This window comes from Oculina patagonica, chromosome 4 (genome assembly GCF_052425735.1).
Source record: "Oculina patagonica isolate OP01 chromosome 4, crgOcupat, whole genome shotgun sequence".
Taxonomy (NCBI): Eukaryota; Metazoa; Cnidaria; class Anthozoa; order Scleractinia; family Oculinidae; genus Oculina; species Oculina patagonica.
The window spans coordinates 32,645,702-32,672,664 of record NC_135761.1 but is presented as its reverse complement, the minus strand read 5'-3'; the positions used below and the strand labels follow the sequence as shown (position 1 = coordinate 32,672,664).

The following is a 26,963-nucleotide window of genomic DNA, read 5'->3' as shown; positions in this document are numbered from 1 at the left end:
CAAAATTCAAAATATCTTGGCGCTTTGGATTGCATTTCCTGCCTTTATCTTAAGTGAAATTTAATTCTGAGCAAAGTTTAATTCAAGTTTCTTTCATATTTCAAACTAAAGTTCAGAATTTTTGGCTTTTTTAAGCGAACAGATTTGTGACCCAGTGCACATGTAATTGAGACGCATCTTGTCTGGCTGTTGTCTGGGAATAATTTATATTTTAGCTGTTTTGAGTTTGGTGTGTTTTTGCGTGTGTAGGGATTTGTAAAATGACTATATCGCTTCTGAAAGTACAAAGAAGTATTTTCATTAACGTTAAAAGTACCTAAGTGAAAGTGTTGTGTTCATTTATGTACTATAAAGGAATTCTGCAGTTTTGTTTAGGATGAGCAGTTTCACACCGTGTGAATTGTAAAATAAATTTAATCGTCTCATGACCTGAGAACAAAAATTGTAACAAAAAAATACAACACTTAATACGGACAACCAAGCCCTCAGCAGGGCAACCAAACTCAGGGTTTAGGTTGTCCGGCATTTGCCATAAGGACAACCTGGATTTTTTTCTAATTTCAAGCACTGCCCACATTTGCAGAAATTGTCTCACCTTTATGATGAAAAGAAGAGCACTTCTCAAAAAATCTTGGTGAGGTTAACAGCAAGATTCATGACACTGTAAAATTGTCAACAAGCGATTTTATTTTACCAGTTAGTTTGTCAGCAACACCAGAATTAAGCTGTATCAATGGCGATTCCAAAGAGCAGTCAGAGCAGCTTGCAAAGTTAGGAATGGGTAAATAGAGATACTAGTAACCCTTCATCATAATCCCTCATAAAGAGAATGTGAAACACTATGCCTGCTGTTCAACAGAGACTTCTGAACCAATAGATGAAGTCATTGTTTAAGGCAAGCTATTAAGCAGACTAGTGTTTCAATCAGTGTATTTGAGTATTACTTTATCTCAAACGTGGCAATTTGTTGTTGAATCTTCTTGACAGGTACACCCATTTTACTGTTTCATGTTATTTTTTTATTTTTTAAGTTTTTTTTTATTCAATACTTTCCAGTTCATGTTATAAGTGAGTGCAAATCTTCTTTAGGAAATTATATTTTATCAGCTTTGGAAAACCAACAAGTAGTTGATACTGACTCAATGTCATTATTTATTGACCAAGAAATGTAGCATCTAAAGCTTAAACTAAAAATTTTACCCAGATTTTAGAAGTTCTTTCTTCATTACAAACACGTTATTACCAATTTAGACAAGGATTCTTTTATGAATCAATAATTGTATCTAATATAATTGTGTCACACATATAACTATTCTTTTATGAATCAATAATTCTATCTAATATAACTGTGTCACATATAACTATGCATTGATGTCTAAGGACAGCACTTGCTCCATCACTTTATGACTTTAGTAATCCAGTGCCAAAAGAAAATGAAGAAGGGACCTAGGAGGTTAAAGGAAGCACTCAGCTACATAGGTATAAGAATAGGTATAAGATTTTTGTAATGACGGAAGTTATAAAAACTGTAGTTGATGTTCAAAAGAAGGTTGTGAGAGCTTTCACAATGTCTCACTTTTCTTGTGGCTATTGTTTGTTTTATAATAATCAACACACACACATTGATCTTTCTTCAACAGAACCTTGATCCAAACAAAGTAACAAATGAAGGTAGCATTGCTCTGGTCAATTGAAATGGTACCAACACCAAATTTCCAGAAAGACAAAGCCTGGAGGCTAATCAAAGGAAAAATAAAATCCCAGTGTCATACAACTCGCAAACTGTCATTGTCAGACGCTACTCACCCAATGTCATCATAATCAATTTCACAAAGTTGATTTCATCATTTTCATGTATATTTTAGGGTCAAGAAATATTGTTTTTGTATGTCCAACTGTAGTACTACAATAAACAGTTACCAAATCACACAAATGTGTTTTTTGTGATACCCTGGTCAAACAAAATTACAAGTAAACGCAAATTGGTCACAATGCGCTTAGCATAGAACTAAAAAACAGAGAAAAATCTCATCACTGAACCACTGAACTGAATACCGATTATGCAAATTGGAAATTGCGCATCGCAAAGGAGATTGACATCAATTTTCTCACTACTGGAAGTTATTGTTATGTGATACATAGCTGTCTACAAGTATGAATATTATAAAAAGGCCTTCAAATTCATTTTTGTGCCCTCTTCTTGTTTACTGTCTAACAAAAAAATCATCACACGCTGCAAATTTTCATCGGTATAAATTGTGCCCTTTATAGTTCTGCAAAAACATGTACAGTTGTGGGGGAGAGGCTTTGTGGCACTGTTGCTTATCTAGTCATTGCGATAGCATTTGCCGTAATGTTGCATAACAATTATACAGCAAGTGATTGCAGCTCAGACGTCTCATGTTTCTTTCCCGCGAAGTGAATTTCGCATTGCTCTCATAACACTGAGATATTCAATACAGTTTTAGTTTTATTCAAGGTTTTATTTTAAGTTTCAGATTATAAGAATGATTCAACCTTGAGTAATCAGTGTTGTTATATTTTGATATATTTTTTGGAGCCGTTCAAAAGAGGAGTTTTCCTATTTGTTCTAAGGCTGTTTAATCTTTTTCATCAGTGCAGCTGGTTGACTTCATCTGTGCAAAAAGAAATTATATCAGTGCAGTGGTTTGACCTCATCCATGCAGCCATTCAACTTTATCTCTGCAAAAAAAATTTAGATCCGTGCAGCCAAACAACTTCATTTGTGTGAAAAAAATGAACATCGCATAAATTTAAAACAATGTTAATTGGTCATCGCAGCCATCCAAACCAATTTTGCACCTTTAGCCACCCATCATTTAGGTACTCAAATGTTTATTTCTTTTTATGCAGAGATATGAGTGAGGAGTATGGCTTTTCTGCCCTTCACAATGCGATTATTACACAGGACCTGAAATCTGCAAATAATAAAGTAACTTTTTCATCCCTTGCTCATGTGCCGTCATGCATATATGTCTGGTGTAAATAAAATATCGACTGTACGAAAAGGAGTGTTATATGAGCAGGAATATACTAATAATAATAAGACCCAACAAGATCACAAAAATTCATCTTGTGGGAGTCATGCGTCAACTCAAGACAAAGCAACATCACAACATACACGTACCTCCTCCAAAACTTGAAATTTCTTTTTCCAGGAGGCAAAGCACAGAAGCAGTACGGAATTACAAATACCATTGCATGCATCACATGCAACCAAAAAGTTTTGCGTTGCCCAGAAGATGACATCCTAGGCGAATGCCAAGGGTGTCAACTTTAAGCTTTTTTCTTTCTAAACATTTTATTGGTGTACCCGTGTAACAAAACACACCGCAACTGACCCATTCCCAAAGCATCAGCTGACACTTTACAATCATCAAGTACCGTAAAGATCCATGTACATTGTATAAGCTGCACCTTTTAACTCAAAATTTAAGTTGAAAGTTGAATTAAGTTTTTTCACTTGAAAGGACCTACTAAGACATCACTTAAAACAAAAGGTTGAATTTTATTCATTGTTTTTTTTTTATTTTTATTTTTTTATTGAAGAGAATTCAGTAGACTTTACAATATTAATTATTAAAAAAGAAGACGAGAAAAAAAAAACAATATTGATAATACAAAGAAAAATTTACACAATTTCACTACATATAAGTACAAGTACAAAGTTGGTTTACAACATAATGTTCTAAATACAATTTTTAGTGGAAACAAGGGAAAAAAAGGAAGAAAGTAGGAAAAAGGCGGGTGGTACATTCTAAGTGGAAACATTTTGAGGCGGTAGAGCGCTTAATGTTGTCCATTTTGATCTAAATTTCGACAAGGTGTTGTTTTTATAAGCGATTCTGCTTTCACAAAGGATTTTGTCTTTCAGAACGAGATGAAAAATTTTAAAGCTTGGGGGGCTGTTATCCAACCAAGCTTGGAAGATATGATATTTTCCAATGATTAGAACATGGTTTAAGGCATAAAACTTAGTACAGTCTGGTTTATAGCCGTACAGAATATCTGTCACATTTAGAGAACAATTCTCCGATCGTTTCTCGTTCCACCAAATAACAATTTCACGCCAAAAATTTTGCGTAATGGGGCATTCATACAAAAGATGAGCTAATGTTTCGTCGGGAAAATTGCAGCGCTCGTAGCGAGGTGACGTTTTCAGTCCCATTTTAAAAAGACGTTTGTTTGTGGGAAGGATGCCATGAATGATTTTATATTGGAAACATCTAAGTTTGTTTTCTACCGTGACTTTAAAAGGCAATTGGTAGATAGCTTTCGGGGATAAGTTTTTTCTGACTTGTTCTAGTTCTATATCTGGGGGTTTAAGAACTTGCAAAACAAAATGTTCGCAAGCGATTTTGGCAGTGACGTTAGAGGGTGTTAGGTCATCAGCAGATGAGGGGTCTGTAGAGTGTATCTCCTGCCAGGCCGAAAGTATTTCTTTGTAGAAGGAGGTTAATTCTGAAGGCAGATTTAAGTCATGTATATCAAAGTTACATTCAAAAAGGAATGTGCCACCGAGGTGGGTTGCGGCCAAGGAAAAGGCAGCGCACCATTTACTATCTCCAGCTTCACATAATCGCTTTGCCCACGCAGCCTTAAGAGATTTGTCCATCATAACAAACTTTGTAATTTTTTTATTCGTTGTTGCCGTAAAATGATTTACGATCAAAAAATTGTCCAGACATCATGTCCGAACATGCTTGGGCTTTCGTTGGACATGAGCAAATTTTGGTTGACGAATGTCCGATGACCGACTGTTATTTGCAGCCCTGCTTCCATATATTGTTGTTCTATATTAAAATATTGCTTTCTTTTGATTTCACACTACCAATGCAGTTGTTCCAAATACAGTATAAACCTGTGAGTAAGAACCTTTTATTCCAGGTTAGCCTAAACAGGTTCTTACATAAATATATGTTATTCACCAGAAAGATTTTGTCACAAAGTCTTTGTTTGTATATGCATGCCGTTTCAATGTTGAGTCGATCAACGGCTTAGCAAGAGTGTAAAATGCTGTTTGTTATTTAGTTCAAAATAAATTAATAAATAATAGCTTCACTTAAAAGGATCGTATTCACAGATAGGTTCAGCATATTGAATTTACACCGAAGAGATTCAATTAAAGAAATTGAAGTAGTAAATATATCATAAATGTAAAATCGAGCCAAAGCATTATCATTGACAAAACTAAATGTCGATTCCGGCTTCCCAATGAAAGTTTTGATAAAGAACTCTGTTTATCTGAATACAAAACACTATCTGAGTGAAAGACAGTTTCATTATAGCTGTACACACTTGTATTTATCAAATTAATAAGCTCTGCGTTGATTCCTAGCATTATTTCTTTGTGATAAATAGTGCGAAAGTGAAAACTGAATGAAATGTGTAGTTTGGACGTACAGCACAATATTGCAAGAATTATTTTGACTGTTTTTAATTAACGAATCTCATTTTCTTGAATTATGGCAACTAGTGTTTTGTTTTGCCAAAAAGTGGCTGATAAAAAGACAGTTTTTACTCAAAATTGAAGTTTAAAACTGGAGCAGCTTACCTTAATAGCATAACAATGATTGCCAAATGCGCAAACAACCACAAACTACGAAACTAGAGCTTGATTTTGTCAATAAAGAAAATGATACCTTATTACATGAAATTTTTCGCGACACGTAAATTTCGTGATTTTCGCGATTCCAAAAAATTCGCGAAATTAAAGTGACGCGAACATAACATGACGCGAAAATTAAGTGACTCACATTATGTCAATTATCAAGAAATAATAAGTTTAGTACAACTATGAATGTTGTCATCTGCCCGAATTGACTCAAAAACAACCTACTTGTAGACAGGGTGAAAACTGCCCTGTTGTTGCTTTTGCCGAGATTTAGTCCCTCCCTTGCATTTTTTTTAATTTTGAAGTCATTGTTCCTTTGATGCAGTCATTTTATGTAATTCAAGGGCATGTTAAATAATATTACCAAGGAAATGTAAATTGTGTCTTACTCAAGAAAGCGAAATTAAAGTGATTCAAAATACAAAGTTTTCGCAAAATATGCGCACCTCAAAATCGCGAAATTAACGTGTCGCGAAAATTTCATGTAATAAGGTACTAACCTTAAGAAGAACTCTGAGGCCATTAATTCCACTTCTACTTTAACCTTTCACATTCACAATGGTTGGTGAGCAGCTATTTCGGTTTTGCAGAGCAAATCTTTCATGTGTTTGTTCATACACTGCCGCCGCCGTGGAAAAGCACTCAACCACTCATCTCGCAACCGATACCACCCGCTGTCAGCAGGCCAGATTAGATAATACCGTCCTCTCCCGGAACCAATCAGATTGCAGGATTTGTAGAATACTGCTCCCTCATGAACAAAGAAAAAAAAGTAAATGGTAGTTATTATCAATTTAGGCTATTTAGGTTCTTAATCATGGGTTCTTATGTTCTTTATACATTGTTGCTAATAAAACTTTTACTGATATTCTGCAAATAATTTGTATAATATTTGCATACCACAGAAGTGTTTACCCAAAAATGAAGCACTTATCATTCATAACATGACATTGTATTTATGAACAGTAAAGCCTTATTCAAACTTATCTGCCCAAAAGTAAATATTTTTTAATCAATTTTAGACATTTTGCAGTCTTGAATGTTAGCAAGTGCAATTCTTTAAGACAAGATTTATCACAAAAGTGCAATATTTTTTTGAGTGACGCATTACAACAAACTGGGACAAAGAAAGTTGGCCTGCATCAATTCATTTAAAATATTTTGTCACCGGTATCCACTGAAGTTACATTGAGAGTCAAAGTCAAATTTATTCCAATAAGTACCTTCTTTTAGATTGTATCTCGGTGATCCTCATTTTTTAACATGAGTAATTCATAAACTAGCAGTGGTGTAAGAAGATTTTTGTGTGGACATCCTTAAATAATAACTTTTCCTTGAAAGTAATTAAGTTTTTGCTTACACCTCATTCACAATCAGTGTTTCTAATCTCTTTTCACAAAGTATTCACCTTTTGGCCAAAGGAATTCATCATTTTGGCCCAGGGCCATTCCATTTTATATCCACACCCCCCCTGTTGACGAGGTAAGTCAAAATTTACCCCCTAAGAAAAAAAGATCAAAGTGCTGACATGATGCCCCCCTCAGAAAAACCCGATTTTTTCTTAACCCCATCAGAAAAAAGACCACTTTTTGCTCATTTTTTACTTACCCCCTCAGAAAAAATCAAAGGTGCCGACATATTTTAGACCAACGGGGGGGGGGGGGGTGAATTTTTTTTGGAATGGCCCCCATCCCCCAGAAACTGAATCAAAGGTCTCTGTGAGACTACGACTATTTTGCTATGGTTTATCTGTTGGCAGTCAATTGTGGTATGGAGTAGTTCTTTTTAAAGGGTGAATTAGGCTTTTCACTTTGTTTAGGAGTGCAAGTGTTGAAATATGTAAATTTGTGTTGTCCTGGATATTCTGGTTAGTTTATTATTAGGAATGTAGGAACGGCGGAACGGCGGAACGGTGGAACGGTACGGTTGATGGGAGGAACATTGTAAAATGCGCATTGACGTATTTTCTTAAAAGGCAGTATGTGTGAATTTTGTAAAACGCAGAAGTGTGAAACATTTTAAAAAGTGGCAACAACAGCTACCAAAACAAAGAACCATTTCAATTAAAAATACGCCAATTTAAGGTAAAGAAGGCGTCGAATAATGATTATTTGGGGGGGGGGGGTTAGGGTGAAGTGGGGCATAGGTTCGAGATAAAGAAACGCATAAAGCTGAAGTAAGTTAAGAAAGCTGTTAAAAGGGAAATGAAAGTTCCTGAAGTTAATAAGTTTGTACTGAGAAATTTCTAATGGAATCACAAGAACAAGGGGTTTCTATTAAGGTAATTTATCCAAGTCAAACCCTGCTCAAGGTGAGCTGTTGTGAGATGAGCTACGTGTTCTCTTATACCACATGGAAAGTAGTTGTTGTAATCTTATCGCCAAAGTTAAGGTTTGTTGGGCGGGTTTAGTAATGGGGTACCAATAGGAAACGCCTTGTTGTTAAATTTTGTTGTTGAGTTTTTGAAATCCTTTTTGTCCTTCAAAGTGTTATTGTGTTTAACAAATTAACTGACAAAAAAGTAACAAGCCAAAAAAGAAAGCTCAAAAAATGAAAAAATTTTAACCCCTTCTTATAACATAAAAATACACAAAAGACCATGATGCATGTTTTATTTAATAACTCAAAACTTATTTACAGCAGTTAAAGTTTCAATATCACATTAACGAGCAAAACATTTCGTTTTTAAGAGTAACACATCGGCTTATGTAAAAGTTATCAAGTTTCCAAAAAAAAATTCAATCACTTTACAAATTTGGAACTACAACAATACATTTTCCTTTTTCTAAGATGAAAACTAACCTGAAAACCTGAGAAAAATCGACCGAATTTCAAATTAACTACCAATAAATTGTACTGCGTAAACACAAGGATTGCATCTCAAAAACCATGGCAAAGTATTAAAACTTTACATTTCCAAATAAATCATTAAAGACACATAATTTATGATACAAGCGAGGTTTTCAATCTAAAAAAAAAGGTGATCCAAAGAGCATTTTGTACCATTTGGAATTTTATCTATTCATACGCAGAAGAACCCAACGAAACCGCTCCACAAAATTTCCGCTCTGCAACCTGAACTTGAGCTGGCTGGCAAATTTAGGAATGAGACTGTTCGCTTGCTGGGACGGTTTTCCTTGGAGAAAACTTGCTGGGATTTTACAAAATATCGATGGTACCTGGGGAAAATGAACCAAAACCTTCTGCTGGCTAAAACAGAAGAAAACGACGCGCGGATTTATAAACGAGAATTTAATAACTGACTAACTTGTATTTGTAAACAATAAAAAGTAATTGTCGACTTTATTTCTATTGTTTCCGTCGGTTATTCTGCTGTCACTGAAGAGGCAAAACAGGTCTCTTTCTTTTCTGTATGTAATATGAGCATGTGAACGATTTTGAGTCAGTTGAACAGCGCGCTCTGCCCAAAGCTAATGTGTGGCTATCTATAACCAGCGTTTTATGGAATAACTACGTATAGGATAACCAGCTTGACCGACATAGTTCTTGGTGAGTATCGATTGTTCCGTTTTCTCTGCCGATTAAGCAGCCTTGAGCAAGTTTGAGGGGCGTTCTATGAATAATATCGTGTTCAAATTTTCAGCTGCCCGGGGCGATGGGATGTAAAAAACACACACACAAGTTATTCAACAGCATACGCAACAGACCGAAACACGTGCGAAGCAACAAGAAAGATAATAAACCTCAATTTCTAGCTTCGAATATAGACCCAAATCTCCAAGTAACTTTCTCTGACACTCGAAAAACGCTTCAGATCATAATTCCTTCTCAAAGACCATCTTAACGAGCTTTTAAACCCTATTAAAGCTCGTTAGACCGAGACCGCCATATTGTTGAAGGAATAACTTCTGCAAAAATCGTCATGTAAGGCACATTAAAGTTTCTTGGCCGGAATCACTAGGTAATTGGCGGATAAAATTCACTTCCTGTATACCAAATTTGGAGGAGAACGGAAGTAATGCGAATTAAAAATTTTTTTGGCGATTTACGGTCTAATTAGACCAAAAATCTGTTTCAAATTATAAGAAAGAATAAAATCTTGGGTGATAACTTAAAAAGAAGACTTCATCTGTTTAGTTTCTAACTGAAATTTATAAACTGTCGGGCTTGCTTATACCCTACGTCAAAAACGTAATGTAAACCCGGTTACGGATTTTGGGAAGCAGGATCCGTGTTTTCCACCACCTATGTACTCAAACAATTACCGGAAATTCGTTTTATCTTGCTGTGCGTCCATTGTGTAAATTCAAAAGCATCACTCACGAAAACATACTAAGGAAATTCAGGATTAAATACTAAAACTGCCATACCAAAAATTCATAGAATGTATCATACCGTAGAAATGGAATAAAGTGGTAGCTTATCTCTCTAAAAAGAAAAAAAAACTTCTTTAGCGCAGCTTAGCATATAACGGGAGAATTTTATCTCAACTGGTGTGTCAAGGGGTGTGTCAGCATTGATAACAACTAAGACAACGGAATAGCGTAAACGGCTATAAATAAACACGGCAGAACAAAAGAAAACACGTGTTAAGAAAACACGTGTCCCAGGGTCTGAAAATAATTTTCTGGCTAAAAAGACAAGTTTAATAATTTATCACCAAACTTAGGATCTTCGTGAAACGTCTTTCCTTGCGTTGAAAAGCCTAATATACATGTCATAAAAAAGCCATTCAAGTTTGTGAATCAAATACTTGTCCTTGTGATCTTTTGGGATATATCCGTTTTTCCATTTTATAAAATTAACAATTTATCAGGAATCCGAAAATAAATATTCAGACAAACTACGCGCCAACTTCGCCCATATAGTTTTTGTTATCAAAAGACTAGTACAAAAAGCAAACCTGGTGTTCTGCCGAATCATTGGAGGACCGTAGTATAGCTGCCTGCCTCTAATTAATTTCATTACGAAAAATATTTTTTTAATACTAGTCTATTCCACTCTTTTTCTTCTATACCAATCACCTTTGCGGCATCTGCGTACAGGTTGCAAACATTGTCCGCCGAATAAAGTCAAAATATAATTCTTTTATCATCTACCACCCGATCGTGTATAAAGTCTGTCGCTCTCATTTCGGACTCCAGCAAAGCCGGACTCAACATTGATTTGCCATATTCATGTAGCTCCAAGCTGCAGCTAAAAGTAAACATTGGCATTTGCGTGGAATAACTTTGACATGCTACCGGTCATAAATCAATACACAGAAAACGGAGATTAGATATAACAACCATAATCAGTAGGGTACGGTGGATGAGTTAACTTCAAGGGTGGATCCAAATGAGACCCTCCTGATTTCTTCTTTCTCGCTTATTTCTTTCTACTAAAACTACGCAATTCCGTCCACACTTAACTTTTTTGGCCGTGTTTTCACGGTCGGCAGCTTAATAAAACACACCATTTCTTTTTAGTGCTGAAACCACGGCACCGCACGACGATTCATGAATGAAACTAGGTGAATGAAGTCAGCACCTGTGCCAGATATGGCGAAGTTGGCGTGTAGTTTGTCTTAATTTTCGGATTCCTGATAATGTGTTAATTTTATAAAATGGAAAAAACGGATATTCCCAAAAGATCACAAGATCACAAACTTGGATTGCTTTTTTACGACATGTATATTAAGCTTTTCAACGCAAGGAAAGACGTTTCACGAAGATCCTAAGTTTGGTGGTGATAAATTATTAAACTTGCCTTTTTAGCCAGCATTATTTTTTTACCTTCGTCTTATTTTTAGACCCCGGGACCCCGTTTTTTCCACACCCCGTGTTTTCCACACCCCGCGTTTTCCACACCCCGCGTTTTCCACACCCCGTGTTTTCCACAGACCCCGGGACCCCGCGTTTTCCGCACCCCGGGACCCCGGCCCCGTGTTTTCCACTAATCCTGCCAAACTAAAGCATTAACGTGCGTATCTTTGTACTGATAACTTGGTACTAATGGATAAAACGCACTCTCCAAGAACTTTCCTTTTAATACAAAGAACAAAACGTTTTTAGACAGTTTATGACCGATTTGGCTTGCGTATGCAAAAATTACAGTTATCTTCAATCCATGACGCCGCAATTTGAACCCGAAAGTGTTTACGCAATACTAATGAGAGCCCCTTTCATCACCTACAGCGGAATAGGTGAGAAGTCATGTCTTTAACACCAGCTCCCCAGTGTTATGTTGACCCAAACATTGGAAACCACCCCCAAATTGCTTGTGCCGGTCTCACCAGGCTTTGAAAACCAACAAGAAAAATACCATCTTTGGGACTTAAACGATAAGGAGAAATATAGAATTTTAAAGTGGCCTTAAAACGGAAAACCATGGACTACAGAGTGCTAAAACATTGTTGATGAAGGATTTATCTTTCCTTCCACCGCCGCCATGCTGTAATGGTGCTTACAAATGCGTTTTGAATTCAAAACACTGACTAAATGCAGCTTATCAAATCTTTTAAAAACGAAATGGTAATGTACTGTTATTGCTTTGAACTTGGATGTAATTTTTTGAACGATCGGTAAATCCATTTAGTGTACAATTGACTTCAAAAGCTGGCTGCTAAAATTAAAACTTCGCTTTCAACATGAACATGTGGATAATTATTTCAGCCGTGCAGTACAGCACGGTGCGACGAATTTCGATACTCTACCACTTGTTAACACATTTTTTTCTTGACTTCATACGAACTAAAAATAAATTCTAAACAAAGTTTCTTTCAAGGTTCTCTTTAGGAGTCTGAATTCTGTAATTTTGTAAGCATTTTTAATGCTTTTTCACGCCGTTGCAATTTGAACCCGCAAGTGTTGAAGCAATACTAATGAGAGACCCTTTCATCACCTACAGCGGAATATGCCCTTTCCCACCCTCCCTGGAGTTTTTTTGGTTCTTCTATTGTTCTATAGATAATAACGGCAAATAAACCAATCAAAATCTGTTTTCTGCGCATATTTTTAGAGAACTCTTGGGGTCCTAGAAGAAGGTTTTTCGTATTATTCCGTGCATTGAAATCGTACAAGGAAATCGTAGAGCCGCGCGGGTTGTATTTACAAACTTCCAAGGTCTTGTTTTGATTCTGAACAAGAAAAAAAACATATTTGGGACTTAAAACGGAAAGGAGAAACACTATAGAATTTTAAAGTGGCCTTAAAACGGAAAACCATGGAGTACAGAGTGCTGAAACCTTGTTGATGAAGGATTTATCTTTCCTTTCACCGCCGTGAAGATATGGTGTAATAGTGCTTACAAATGCGTTTTGAATTCAAATCACGGAGTTAAACAAGGACCAATTGCGGCTTCTCAAGTCTTTTGAGAACGAAATGGTAATGTACTGTTATTGCTTTGAACTTGGATGTAATTTTTTGAACGATCGGTAAATCCATTTAGTGTACAATTGACTTCAAAAGCCGGCTGCTCAAATTAAAACTTCGCTTTCAACATGAACATGTGGATAATTATTTCTGCCGTGCAGTACAGCACGGTGCGAAAAATTTCGATACTCTGCCGCTTGTCAACACATTTCTTGACTTCATCCAAACTAAAAATAAATTCTAAACAGTTTCTTTCAAGGTTTTCTGTAGTAGTCTGAATTCTGTAATTTTGTTAGCGTTTTTAATGCTTTTTCACGAGGCCGCAATTTGAACCCGCAAGTGTTGACGCAATACTAATGACAAACCCTTTCATCACCTACACCGGAATATGTGACAAGTCACGTCTTTAACACGAGATCGGAAGTGTTGACGCAATAATAATAAGAGACCCTTTCATCGCCCACTAAGCGGAAAGAACTCCCTTGAGAAATTAAAACAGTCCCTTGAGAAATTAAAAAAGTCCCTTGAGAGTAGACAAGAATGTTCCAAATTTTGCCCACATCACTCCTAATCTCCTACTTCTGCTTGTAAACAAGCAAAATAGTCGAAAAAAGGAAAATATCAAAGAACGCCATAAGCTAACCCTCCTCACACCCTTTGGTCGAACGCATTCCTTAATAGCCGGTTACTTTTAATAAACAAAGCAGAAAAATATTTAATGAAAGTTAGTTGACATCGAAATTTGTGAAATTCCTACAAAAACTTGAGAAAGGTTTGCAATGGCGGATTTCACTTCCGAAATCTATCTACAATAAATGTGCATCGTGTTGTTTTCCTAAGTCGTCAGTGGTTAAACAACTTTAATAGATACGTTAAGAAATACATAAGGTACCTCCTACCTGTTCGTCAGATTTAACCTGGGCTTGCTTCTGTTGCATAAACACGTCAAAAGACTTGAACTCGAAATTTGACAAATCAGTCAAATGTGCATGTTCACAACCATGAAGAGATCCTCAAGATAGGCCACGACTCCCTGTTTATTCCTAAAACAGTCAAGCCGTTTCTAAAGGACGTAGACAAATGCTGAGGCCTATTTTAAACTGAAAAATAAACTTTCAAAGTGCGCTGAGCTGTCGGATGAGAGCTGCAACGAGGCGGCAGCCATGTTGACTGTTTCCCCGAATCCTTTGCTAGAGCCCAGACCACTGCATATATACCGACCACAAGTTTGTAGGTCCGCATTGCATCAAAAATTCACCACGACTGATTTAAACGGAACAACTGTTCACTTTTTTCATTCCAAATAGTATAATCTCGAAAACTCTGGTGAAAGATTAAACAAAAAGGAGTTGCGGTATGAAGCCTGGGTGTTCGGTTGTTTGGAAGAAAGTCGGAAATTTTCTGTAATGACTGGTGCTGGTTGACGGTTCAAGTCATGTGTCAATCAAGCCGTTGCTTCGAAAGACATAAGCCAAGAACTTGTTTTTCACGAAAAGGCATTGGTAATAGTGCATGCACACCTGATGTTTACGCCTGATTTTTCGAGCTGTTGAGATATTTTTGCATTTTCAGCTGGATTTCTCACCTTTTTGTCTGAGTTCTCATTCAACAACCGCTTTAGCATTGTTAATCGAAGAAAATAGCGATGAAGCCCTACAAACTTGATGTTAACGACCGCCCACAATCTTCTGTTTAAAGTGAACGATCATTGCGTTTTGTGGACGGTCAAGAGCAAAAAAATGTGAACAACAAACTTTGACAACCTATATAATTGGCAACAATTCCATTCCATTGCATTCTTGTAGTTGGGGGATTAGCTCAAATGGTAGAGCGCCCGCTTCGCATGCGGGAAGTACCGGGATCGATGCCCGGATTCTCCACATTTTTTTTAGCAAAAAGCAAAAGCTCAACAGATATGAATTTATTTTACTTATAGATGGCTTTAAAAGTCTCTCGATGCGGAGGATTTTTTTATAACAACAACGTTTTTGACACAATTATTTTTCGTCTTTTAACTTAGTTTTAGCAAAGAAGTCCTGGTCTGTAACAGTGGCAAAAACTGGTTCAACTGGTTTGAAACCTTGCTTAACCACGCCAATTTCCATCTGAAGTCATACGATTATCGAGCTTTTGCTGTTTCTGCTCCTGAACTCTGGAACAGACTGCCTCATTTTATCCGCTCATTTGACAATTTAAATTCTTTTAAATCTAAACTCGAAACTTATCTTTTTTTAAAAAAAAATCATTATTCTTAGCGATTTTTACTTTTTATTACTTATTATGCACATTTTTACTTGTTAAAATTAATACAGTTCATTTTAGCGAATTTTCATCGATTTTAAGAAGCCTAATACATTGAACGAAAAATACTAAAATTGCAGTCAGGAGAAGACATTAAATTTCTTTTATAAAAGTTCTGACGCTGACTTGTGTTGAACGTAAAACAACGCTCGTAATATAGAAAAACACCAACAACAGAGAAACAAAAACCCGAGAAAAAAAGAATGGTTTTAACTGACGAAGATTAAGACGAATTATGAGCAACAAACTTGAAAAAATTTCCCAATTTTTCAAGTTGAGTTGTCCGTGACGTAGCCTCAGCCCCCCCCCCCCCCCCCCATCCCCTCATCCTGAAATGTAGACGGGGACCTGGGTTTCAGATAAATCGGGGGGAATATTTGTTTGTTTTAGATGAAGTACTAGGTGAGAACGTGTCGTTCGAGTGACGAGTTGGGAGGTGTAAATAGAGTGGTAAAGTGTGACGTCACGGTTCCATGGTAACTAATTCTGTGGTTCTAAACAATGTAAGAACGAACCATAACAAAGAGAGCTCGAACCGCATCGCAGCACATTTGCTGTGGTCTTAGTCGCGCTCAGTGCTACTATTTAGCTCAAAACATTCGTCTATAATTTGAAAACGTTAACTTCTTTGATTTGACAACTTGACGAAGAACTGGATTGTATTTAAACGTTGTTTTTCGGTGACGTTCGTCGCCCGACATCATCAACTATGGTGCAGTGTTTTGTCCCCGACTGCAATCATCAGTCGGAAAGCCATACCTGTCAGTTTTTTCGTTTTCCCAAGGATGAGAAACAATATAAACGCTGGAAGGACCGCATCAGGTACGTTTAACACGGCATCTTGTAGGCGATTTTGTTTAAATTAGATGCATCAACAGGAATTACGCGTGTGATTGTTACCGAATAGCATTCCATTAATCACCGAACTTGCCTTTCAGGAGAGGTGATCGCGATCCCAATTCCTACTCAAGAGTATGTAGCTGTCATTTCCGTGATGGAGACAAAAATCGTGGACCAGAATTGTTTGCCTGGAACGTAAACAAAATATTTGCACCGACTTCTCCAAGAAAGAAAAGAAAGCGCACAGTGACGAGTACTAGTAACACAGAATCAGAACTCCAACTTGAAGAGTCAACGGACTCGAGAACTGACGAAGAAAAAGTTGCTTCTGCCAGCCAGACAATTCTAGAAGCCGAATTAGACTGTTTAAAGAAGGAACTAAGAGAACTTAAGGAGCAACAAGTCTACCAAAGAACAAGATATTCTGTTGCCGCCATGGATTGTGAAGTCTTAAGAATGGAAACTGGACTCCCAACTAAGGACGTCTTCCAAATTGTTGTCAATTACATTTCTAAATTTAAAGACAATATTAACTATTATTATGGGTGGAGAGTCGATTCTATAAAGTTGGAAGATCAGGTATTTATCACACTTATGAAATTAAGACAAAACTATACCAACCTTCACTTGGCACAATTATTTGGCTGTTGTGTTACAACTGTAACAAACATTGTTTTGACTTTTGTTCATGTTTTGCACAGTTTGTTTTTTGAGGATTTAATGAGCAGTATGCCTTCCAGGGACAAGAATAAGTCTTGTGCTCCGTCTTCATTTTCTTTATTTGGTAACTGTAGGGTTATCATTGATTGCACAGATGTTGAAATTGCCACACCAGGGTTAATGAGCCTTCAGAATGCCACCTATTCCACATACAGGGGCATGAATTCTTTTAAGGCCATAGTGGGCGTAGCTCCTAATGGAGTGATTACTTATGTAAGTAAATTGTTCCCAGGGTCAGTGTCAGTCAAATTCATTGTAGAACATTCTGGAATTTTAAAGCAGTTTGTAACTGGGGATTTAGTTATAGCAGACAAGGGTTTTCTTATTCAAGATATTGTACCAGATGGTGTAGCAGTGAACATTCCACCATTCCTGAATAATGGGAAATTTACCTCAAGTGAAGTAAAAGCTACCAAGTCTATTGCCAAATGCAGAATCCATGTAGAAAGAGCAAATGCCAGGATCAAAGACTTTAAAATTCTTACTTTTATTCCATCCTGGCTAAGGAGTCATGCAGACAAACTGTTTCAGGTTATTACTTCATTGGTGAACTTACAATTTCCACTGATAAAAGAGGGTTGTGAGGGTACAGAATTCGAATAGATATCTACCTGTAAGTGTATGGGGCCTGTTTAAATTTTATTAAGTTGTGGGGGGAATTGCCATGGTTTCATTGAATGAAATGAGTGATTTACTATTTGTTGAAAAAAATTATCTGGGAATTTAGTGTCACATAAATATTTATACAACTTTTCTCTCTCAGTGGAGATACAATTAAAACTGCCACATATGTGCATGTTTACTAACAAGTAAGGAAAGATTTGTTTTGTTCTTTTTTTGTTTCCAGGGAGTCTTACCTCATTTTTCTAGTGTGGGAGTATCTCTTCCTTAAGGCCTTTGATATTATTTTAGCATGTATGAAAACTTTGATTTCAAGTTGTATATGGAGAATAATAAATGTCATTTTAAACCTCAGAGCAAAAGCCTCAGTCTTTAACTCTTACAGATTATTTACTTATTATGCCATTACTTGTATCTCTGTCGTTCTTTAGAAATTTTGAACATATAAGCTATGAAGAATATCTATAACTAAGACATTAAAATAAATAAATTATTGTAGAAAATATTTTTTATTTTACAAATTGAAATGGAACATACGGAGAAAACTTGAACAGGTAATTCAATCAAACTTCTAATAATTTAAGATCCACCGGATAATTTTGATGATCTTATCCAGACAAATTAAAATCATTACAGCTCACCCTCAATTATCTTGGGAAAAATATGAGCAAAGTAAAATCGTTTTAAAATGTTTAGATTCTCTCCCCATGAATTGTCTTTAGTAATCTTAATTACTACAGTATCTTTAGTGGTCCATACTACAAAGTAACACAGATCTCTCTTAGAGAAATACATCTCTCCCTGTGCTTGATGCCAGTAGGCATGGTCTTTTTTGAGGACAATATTTCCATCTTTATCTTTCTTTAGGTAGAAATTTGTTCATAAAATAAGTTAGCTGATCGTCACCAAGTTGTAAAACAAATTGTTCAGATAAAATTATGTCTTCTACTGTTCTTACTGGTAAGGTAACAGGAGGTTTCTCCGGACTCATTAACCAACACAATCCGGTAAACTTCCCATAGTCACAAAGCTCTTTGTATAAAGAAGCTCGATCTTCCGCAATTGGATTTCGTGATAAGGCAGCGTATTTCTTCGGAGGAGGAAACATTTCGTTTACAGCCTCTGTCCTCTGTACAGTTTTTCTTTTCCTCCAGCTACACTAGACGTCTGTTCGACTAGGATTGTGTATTCCGTAGATAAACAACGCTGCTGCGTGACTGCACTTGTATTCGCCCCGAGGGCATTCGCACTCGGTCGAGCGGATCTTCAATTCTTCGTCTAAAAATACCTAAAAGAACGTAAGGATTGCAGTGACTGTGTTGCATGGGAATTTAGTATCAACGTGATCAGAAAACTGCATCATTAAGATACTTGAACGAACAAATGCAAAGAATATGGTCAACTCAAACTTATAAAAATATGGCGTCGTAGTTCGGCTTGACATACCGTGACCTTGTAGATTGTTTTCTTCATGCTTGCATGAACTTCTCCTTTCAAAACACCAGGAAGTTACGCAAAGCTCTCTACATGACTGGATCTGCAATGGTTTTCACCTCTATCTATAGATTTCTGCTCTCCCGCGAAAAAAGAAACAAGGGAAGCTATCGAAAGTAACGCCATCTTACACTGTAATCGAACCGAGGAAGGTTTGTTTAGAACCAAGAAATTGGTTACCATGGAACCGTGACGTCAGCACTTTACCACTCTATTGTACTCAGCTGTTTTTGCAGACGATTTTGCAGTGTTTCGGCGTTCAGGTAAGTTGTAACGTCTTTTTTTTCCCGTATTTCGATTGCTGAATACCCTGCCACTTCATTTACATGTGTCGGAACGCTTTAAAGAACGAGGCATTACGAATACCACACAATGGGCACTTTGTTATTCAATGAGATGCAAAAATTGGCCGGGTATTCTGAAGTTTACCTTTGGACTTGACTCTTGCTTATAAGCGGTGTATTGTTACAAAGATACGATTAATAAGATTTTGTATGGGAATGTAATGGTTTTTTCAGCAAGTAGTAATTTTATTTTGCAACAAAACAATAACACAGTGGCTATTCGTACGGCACCCCTATGGCGACTTGAATTTGCTATGTGTACGGGAGTCAAAACATTACATTGATTTTCTACTCCCCCCGTATTGGTATTTATACCATGCCATAGAAAATACAGCCAATCAGAATTCAGGAAAACCGTTGTATATTCGACGGTATTCAACTCAACCTTCCCATAGTGCGCTGCGATCTTATTCTCGATGAAATTTAGTGAGCGTATTTTCTATGGCATGGTATAAAATAGTTACACAACACTTTCTCGTGGTATACTATGGAATATCCCACTTGTCACTGGTATTTTCTTCGTATACACACTCGCCTAAAGGCTCGTGTGTATACCGAGAAAATACAAGTGACTTGTGGGATATTCCATAGTATACCACTCGAAAGCGTTGCATAACTAGTATATACACTAGTTATGCAACCCCTTTTGAGTGGTATACTTAACAATTATCCTGCAAAATCGCGCGGAATATCGCTTGATACTTAGCCGACGAGGCCGTAGGCCGAGTGGGCTAAAACTAGACGATATTCCGCAAGATCGAGCAGGATAATTGTTTTATTATTCAACAAATTGTCAAGGAAACATATCTTGCAGACAGAAAAACTGTAATTAAGCAGCCCTTTACAAGATTTCGGACGAATGTTCGCAACCTACCTATATCGCGGGATATCTGTTATGTACGGATGATAGATAACGTTAACATTTTGACCGTATATGGGCAGCACACGCATCTGTTGAATAATAATATGGAATATCACACGAGTAAAGGCTTGTTCCCCGGAAGGGACTCACATATGAAAGTGACGGGGATGCTTGTCGTCTCGCTTAGGGGTGTAAATTTCAGATTTTTGGCCTTGCTTAGGGTGCTCTGGGTAAAACACCAATATTTTTAGCCATAATGGTCTCGTTTAGGGTTACACACAAAGGAATATACAAATATAAATTCTATTCTTAGTTTTTTGGTATCTTTTAGGGGTCAAAAAAAGCTTGAGCCACGCCCAGATTGGTCTCTTTTAGGGGTTCTTTTCAAAATTTCCGACGAGCATCCCCGTCGGTTTCATATAGGAGTTCCCCCCAGGGGCTCGTGTCCATGGTATACCACAAGAAAGTGTTGTGTAACTATTTTATACCATGCCATAGAAAATATGCTTACTAAATGTCATTACGAATAAGATCGCAGCGCACAATGGGAAGCTTGAGTTGAATACCATCGAATATACAATGGCTTTCCTGAATTCTGATTGGCCGTATTTTCTATGGCATGGTATAAATTGTTGTACAGTCCATACAAAGTTCTGTAAAAAATGAGCCGCTCTTTCCTTGGATCGCATGCGAATCCACACACCGCTTCAAAATTAGCTGGACTCCTTCTTTTACTTTGAAACATATTACTTTAGCTTCAATGAGGAAGAGATTAACTCACTTTTGTTTGCTAAAATTGGTCAGCTTGGAAATTTCTTACTAAGCAAATTAAGTGCTATGATTCCTGGGTGTACGACATTATATATTGCTGTATGGCATTGCATCACAGAGGTGGGTCGTTTTTCTGCACGTCTTTCGCAAAATGCAGCAAGTGTGAAATGAATTTATTAAGTTAATTCTTGTGAAAAATGGTATGACATCCTTAGCTCCTTTGAAACATTTGTAGCTGTTTTATATCACATTGAAGTTTTTTCTTTTTAATTACAGGATTGAAATGGTGACACCGGGAAGATTCGAAGCAACAGTGGACATGATTTCGTAAAAGTAAGGTTAAATATGCTGAAATAATATACAACTTGTATGCAGGCAGCAGTTTTAGGGGTGTTTGTTTAAACTAATATGTTTTTTTAGTGTGCTTTCGCTTTTATTTCAAACTTCATTTACTGTTTTCAGCTGTCTTCATACCCTATTCACAATCGCACTGCTTGTAGCTACTCCAAAGAGCTTTTTTAGAAAACTTTACAGTGTATTAGCAGCACAAACTACCTACAGTAGTATGCTTAATTAAGGTGGTCCATGAGGCTTAAGACATTTAATCAAAGCCATAGCAAAACCTGACTCTTCCTTAAAACAAAAATTAATCAAATTAGGTATGGTCCATGTTGGTCGCATGTGGTAGACATAAGGCTGACATATCAAACGGTGTGACAGAAAATTTACATCATGATTTCATTGATTTCTAGGTTTAAGGTGATTCCACGGAATTGCATTGCGCATCCTTGTTGCGCACGAGTTTTCGCGTCATTTAGCGCGCGCGCAAACAGAACACTACGAGATTCCCTTCAGTCTAAGCTAGCTCGGTAGGGAAATAAATGGTTGTTTTCTCTTAAACGAACAGGGTGACCACCATTTTTTTATAAGATCAAAGTCTATTTTGTTGAACTAGACTAATGCTTAATGCAAAAATGATTTTTTTCCTAGAAAGAATAGTTCCCCATTCGGATTACTAGGGTTTCTAATATATACCTAGAGCGTCATATTTACTATAATGCCCATCCATTTTACACAAAAACTAGCGCGGTTACCCCCATTTTTTATTTCATTTTTTTTAATGTTCATAACATAATTGTAATCTGGACCAAGTTTCAGAAAATTTTTAATACTCCTATTTTAGTGGAATCACCTTAAATCATTGCTTATGCACTTCAAAACATTTGACGGAGCAGATATGTTTCTTCAGTTAATTGCAGTTCTACCAATTATAATGAATACAGAAGTTTGTGCGCAAATTCCATACGTAAATGTTCAAATGCGCATAAATATCAATTGTTTACTTCAACAAAAACACTGCAAATATATGGGGCTGGGTATAGGGTACCATATCCATACCCCCACATTTAAATACTTATAACAAAAATTCCATTGCAAGCTACTGTACTCAAATACTGCTTTTATGGTGACATTTCATTCCGGGATGATACGGGCACATGGTGGGTATTTCATCAAATGCATTTCTGGCTGGGGAAAGAATCCTTCTCTTCACTGGATTTCACAACAATATTTCATATTTGGCGAGAACTCAACATGGCGGCTTCAGGAGTAATGAACCATGTAACTCATTAATTGATCACATACTCTGATATCTGCAAAAACTATCATTAAATAAGACCTTCCCTGGAGTTTCTTGTTAACTCTTTTTAGCTCTTCCCTCTTGTTGTTTATTTTTGCTCATAACAACCCATATTGGCCAAGTTACTTGAAGCTTAATGTATTCCAACACGAACAATGCCTAAGATCCAGTAACAGCATTCAATTAGAGAGGTCCCTAATTAATAATACTTTACAGGACCAAACTGCCAGCCTTTTTAACACATTGCCCAGCAACGTGAGATGCTGCCAAGACTATAATAAATTTTGTAAAGACACCAACAACATTATTTTTAAGAGAGTTTTAGAACATTTGAATTTTTAACTTTTTAGCATGTCTTAAGTATTTTTTTTTTGTTTTGTTTGTTTTTGTTTTATATACTATAATTTACATAATTAGTTCTTATATCGTTTTAATACAATTTTATCTCGTTTTCATGTAAATATAAATTCTTAGATATTTTTTAAACTTTTACATCTGTAAATTTAGTTAGGATCGGGCAGGCGAAGAGCCACTCTGTGGATATACTGCCCGAAGTGCCATTATTATTATTATTATTGTTATTATTATTATTAACTCCAAAAGAGTTTTGTTCAGCACTTTCCTCTCATTTATGAAAGGATCAAGCTAACTTTTCCATCCAAAATGCGATCCATACATTTTTGTGATGCAGCCAGCATCCAGAAAATATATTTTTAAGTTCTGAATTGTTTCAAAAGCAAGAGATATTTTGAGAGCATTCATGACAATCAATAATTGAATATCCTCTGCTCATCTGTTAATCCAGTTTGTGGGAATGGCTTCATTAAGAACCATGTAAGGAGAATGCGTCATCCCCAGTCAAAGCAAAGGGTACCTTCTGCGACCTTCCTGGAAGAGGTTTAGGGCTTGGGATGTTTAGTGTGTTTGCCTCGGAACCCAAGGCAAGCGTTATGTCAGAGTTCTTCCATATGCTTGCATCGGAAGCCCGGCCATTTGCTCCAACGTTAGCCCAGAGGCACTCATAATCAGGGCCAAAGACAGCCAGCAGCACAACACTGTTGTGACCTTTATAGAAATACAGTTTGGGCTAATAATTATCCAACAAGACTAGATGAGGTATTGAAATTACAGATTGATTCTACATTCTTTCTTTTGAAGAAGTTAGGTACATTGTAATTTTTAAATGATCTTTTGATTGGTTCTTTCAGCTTTAGGTTTAATAATAACACATTGCCACCATATTTTGAGAATATTTTTACTCTTATTTCCAAAATACATAAAATATTATACAAGAAGTTTGAGGAATCTGCATAAAACGTTTGATAGAACAAACTACAGCATCAGTACTCAACATGAAATAAAATGGTTGATAATAATCTCTAAATTATGCAGCACAGTAAGCCAGACAGTGAGTGGGGTGCAAGACAGCCTTTATTAATAATTAAGTAATTAATATTTTTTACCCCTTAACAAGATACAACAAGTAATTCTAATAAAAAATGATACAAAAACTACTCCAAACCCAATTGTGGGACTCTGGATGAGGTGGAAGTCAAAAGAAATTTAGCTATAATATTACCGATTCTAGTTGGACTGACAGTGGGACCATAGCGTAAAGGAGAACAGCATCTGAGTGCCAATCTCCCAGTGTCTTGGTAAGATCAATGGGTATACCCGCCTGAAAGGCAAAAGAGGCCCCACCCCTACGAAAAGAGTGGCAGGCATAATCTCTAGCTGACTGTACGGGATAATATCCGTAATAATTCCTTTCGTTCCTCTACAGATTTAACGTTCTCACAATTCTCATGGGCGACACAAATCATTCGTCTTGGCTATGAGGGCGCTGGCTGATGAGGGTCCGCCCCCAAATCTTTCTTGATGTCGGTTGCTCGCTCGTCTTTCGGTCTTCTCCTTTCTAAAACAATGTTCCTCTCGCAGTTTAAGTTCACATAGCAATTGCATCTCTCATTTCTGTGTCTAGGTATTTCACCTCCTCACAACATCTTGCAATCAAGGTTTGTGCGTCGACTGCTGATCTTTTTATACAAAGAGGAACATCATCTTCATTTATTTTTATCGAGTATATATCTTCCCACGTAAGACGAGAAAACGAGAAGTACTCATTTTGTTGAAGAATCTCTACAGAGGAGTTGAACCTTTTCAGTTGCTTGCGCAAATTGGTGCTCTCCTTTTTGACGCTCTTACGCAATCGCTTAGCTTGGGCCTGGCCATCTAAAAAAGAACAAAGATATTACAGAGTATAACATCGTTCTTTTTGCTCAAAACAGGATGAACAATCTGTTGTGACCTTGTCTTTGTATACCTGCGTATTTCTTTTTTAGGGAAAGAAGAAACCATCTCCTTCTACCAGAAACCAGTATTAGGTCTAGGGTCTGTTTAGCTCTTACGGCTGTAAAGAAGAACAGATGAAGTAAATTTACTGTGCTATACCTGATAAATGCTTGTAACCAATGAAAAGCTGAGATTTAGTTAAGATGTCGTAAGACGAACAGTGCTGATGCAACAGGCCTCATGTACAAAAGAACTACGAGCATGCTGTATTATTCCTACATCCCACATGACCATGCTCACAATTTAGAACTGCATCAGCCAGCCGAAATTTTGACTAATTGTTGACTGATGCCTCCCAAAACGTTTTCCTGATTTTTAAGCATTCTAATAGTGTCTGTCTTAAACAAAAAAATTCTATAATCCAAGTGAAATATAATAATAATAAATTAACTTTATTAAAAGAGGGTGAACACGTAACAGTAAAAAAAAAACTGAAAAAACAGTGGCCCTCTAACAGTTTTTCTACAGTGTGCTATTATTGTCTACTTATGGATACATAGATTTATTAGGGAGGACTGTCCTGTGAAAACCTGGAAGGGTTACTACAGTCTCCCTCCCAATAATTTTATAACTAATAGCAACTACCGGTACAGTAGTTCTTGTTTTTCAATTGTGGGAAATTAAACAATACAATAAAATGCAATTTCTTTGTAGTCAAAATGTGAGCCAGAGTTTGCTGGATGTTGGATGAGGATTCTTTTCCCATGTGCGGCACCTATGCCATTAGGGAAATTCCATCTTTCTTCAAAATGCGATGCAATTCTCTCCCATTCAGCTTCTGTTTTGGGGGTCTTTAAGTACTCCTGGCCTAGCGTAAAGTAAATTGCCTTGCATGTTTCACCTTACTATTGTGGATACCTGCTGGCGTGTTATGTGAAACAAGTACTTCAAGCTTTGGAATTTATCACCAGTTGCCAGGAATCTGAGTGTAACTGCTAAGTGTTCCTCGACTGATATATTGTTGTTGAGTAGATTTAATGGATAAGGTTGTGGTTTTCGCTCTATAACTGGCATGATCTTGTCGACAACAAACTGGAACTGATCTTTCGAGTGGAGAAAAAATTTTGGTAGCCCTTCTTGTCTTCAATCGCTTATTCCTTTACCAGCTGGTGGAATGCCCCCTCTCTTCCCTCCTTCTCTCTTGCGTTTTTTCTATCAGTTGATTCCTCCTTGTCGAGTAAACCCAGCAAAACAACTGCAGTGGCGCGATTTTGTTGTTGTGATGCCGCCATCTTGGATCCACACCAAGTAAATCACCAATCAGTGCACTGCATTTCTTTAACTCGCAACAAATGTTTTTGATCATGCAAGGTGATAAACGCGAAACATCAACCCAAAACTCGCAACGAAACGTGCGACAAGTTGAGAGTTTTTGTATCTCGTATTTCGCCACCTTTAGTTGTTGTTTTTTTTGTCGTCGTAGTTACTGTTGTACTTTCTGGTTGCATTTCCTTCAAGTTGTCATTTTGATTCAGGTTTCTTTGATCTTCGTGTCGATTTTTGCACAAAGGGATTGGTGATGTTTTCCATCACAGTTTCAGCATTACTTTGTTTTAAAGCAGTTATTTGCTCCATGACCAGTTTTGAGGCAAATGAAACAGCGATTATTTTTCTGGAGATTTTCCTTTCCATCTTTTGATAGTGAAAACTTTGTGCAAGAGGCTGAATAGGGCTTCCCATTGCAATAGATGCATCAAAATTGAAATTTTTTGGCTTGCATGGAAAACAGTGAATTTGCAGTTGGTGGCAAATTTCCCAAACCAGAGGTGTGTTTCCGTCCTTGAACTTCTTGAACTTTGATCACTTTAATCACTTCTCTTGCCTGTTATAACAACACATAGAGATCCTAACTGTGATCATACATCTTTCAACTGCCGCTATAACACTTCTTTTAGAATATTAAATTACCTCGAGCCTGCATATATTACATTGAAGCATGCACACCAAAGAATTTAACACATTATGACAGATTTCCCTTTTGATTGTTTCTAACAATTCCCCAATTTTCCAAACATCAGTGGCTGGTTTTAGTTACCTGTCCTTCTTTAGTACCCTATTCATCTTCATGTTT

The 26,963-nt window shown here is 36.8% G+C and overlaps 2 protein-coding genes, 1 long non-coding RNA gene and 1 pseudogene across 3 annotated transcripts in view; 1 reads left to right on the top strand and 3 right to left on the bottom strand.

The window, feature by feature from the left end:
* Window positions 1-26,963, bottom strand: part of LOC144652173 (uncharacterized) — a 279,392-nt gene that overhangs the window by 136,203 nt on the left and 116,226 nt on the right. The gene's annotated exons all lie outside the window — the stretch shown is intronic.
* LOC144648409 (uncharacterized) lies at window positions 8,234-9,388 on the bottom strand. The gene is made up of 2 exons (XR_013569690.1): window positions 9,340-9,388; window positions 8,234-8,845 (listed from the first exon to the last, which is right to left on the bottom strand). It is a non-coding gene; the product is annotated as an uncharacterized LOC144648409 (long non-coding RNA).
* LOC144652270 (uncharacterized) lies at window positions 15,753-17,722 on the top strand. The gene is made up of 2 exons (XM_078512307.1): window positions 15,753-16,071; window positions 16,188-17,722. Exons 1-2 carry the CDS (start codon window positions 15,959-15,961, stop codon window positions 17,410-17,412), a joined length of 1,338 nt encoding a protein of 445 aa, XP_078368433.1. The 5' UTR covers window positions 15,753-15,958; the 3' UTR covers window positions 17,413-17,722.
* LOC144652308 (uncharacterized) lies at window positions 17,899-19,135 on the bottom strand (annotated as a pseudogene).

What these genes read in the sequence shown, in the direction of transcription:
- LOC144652270 (XM_078512307.1), top strand. Translation starts at nt 15,959, where the DNA reads ATGGTGCAGTGTTTTGTCCCCGACTGCAATCATCAGTCGGAAAGCCAT. An exon ending in CGCTGGAAGGACCGCATCAG is followed by an intron (nt 16,072 to 16,187) that starts GTACGTTTAACA and finishes CTTGCCTTTCAG; the next exon opens with GAGAGGTGATCGCGATCCCA.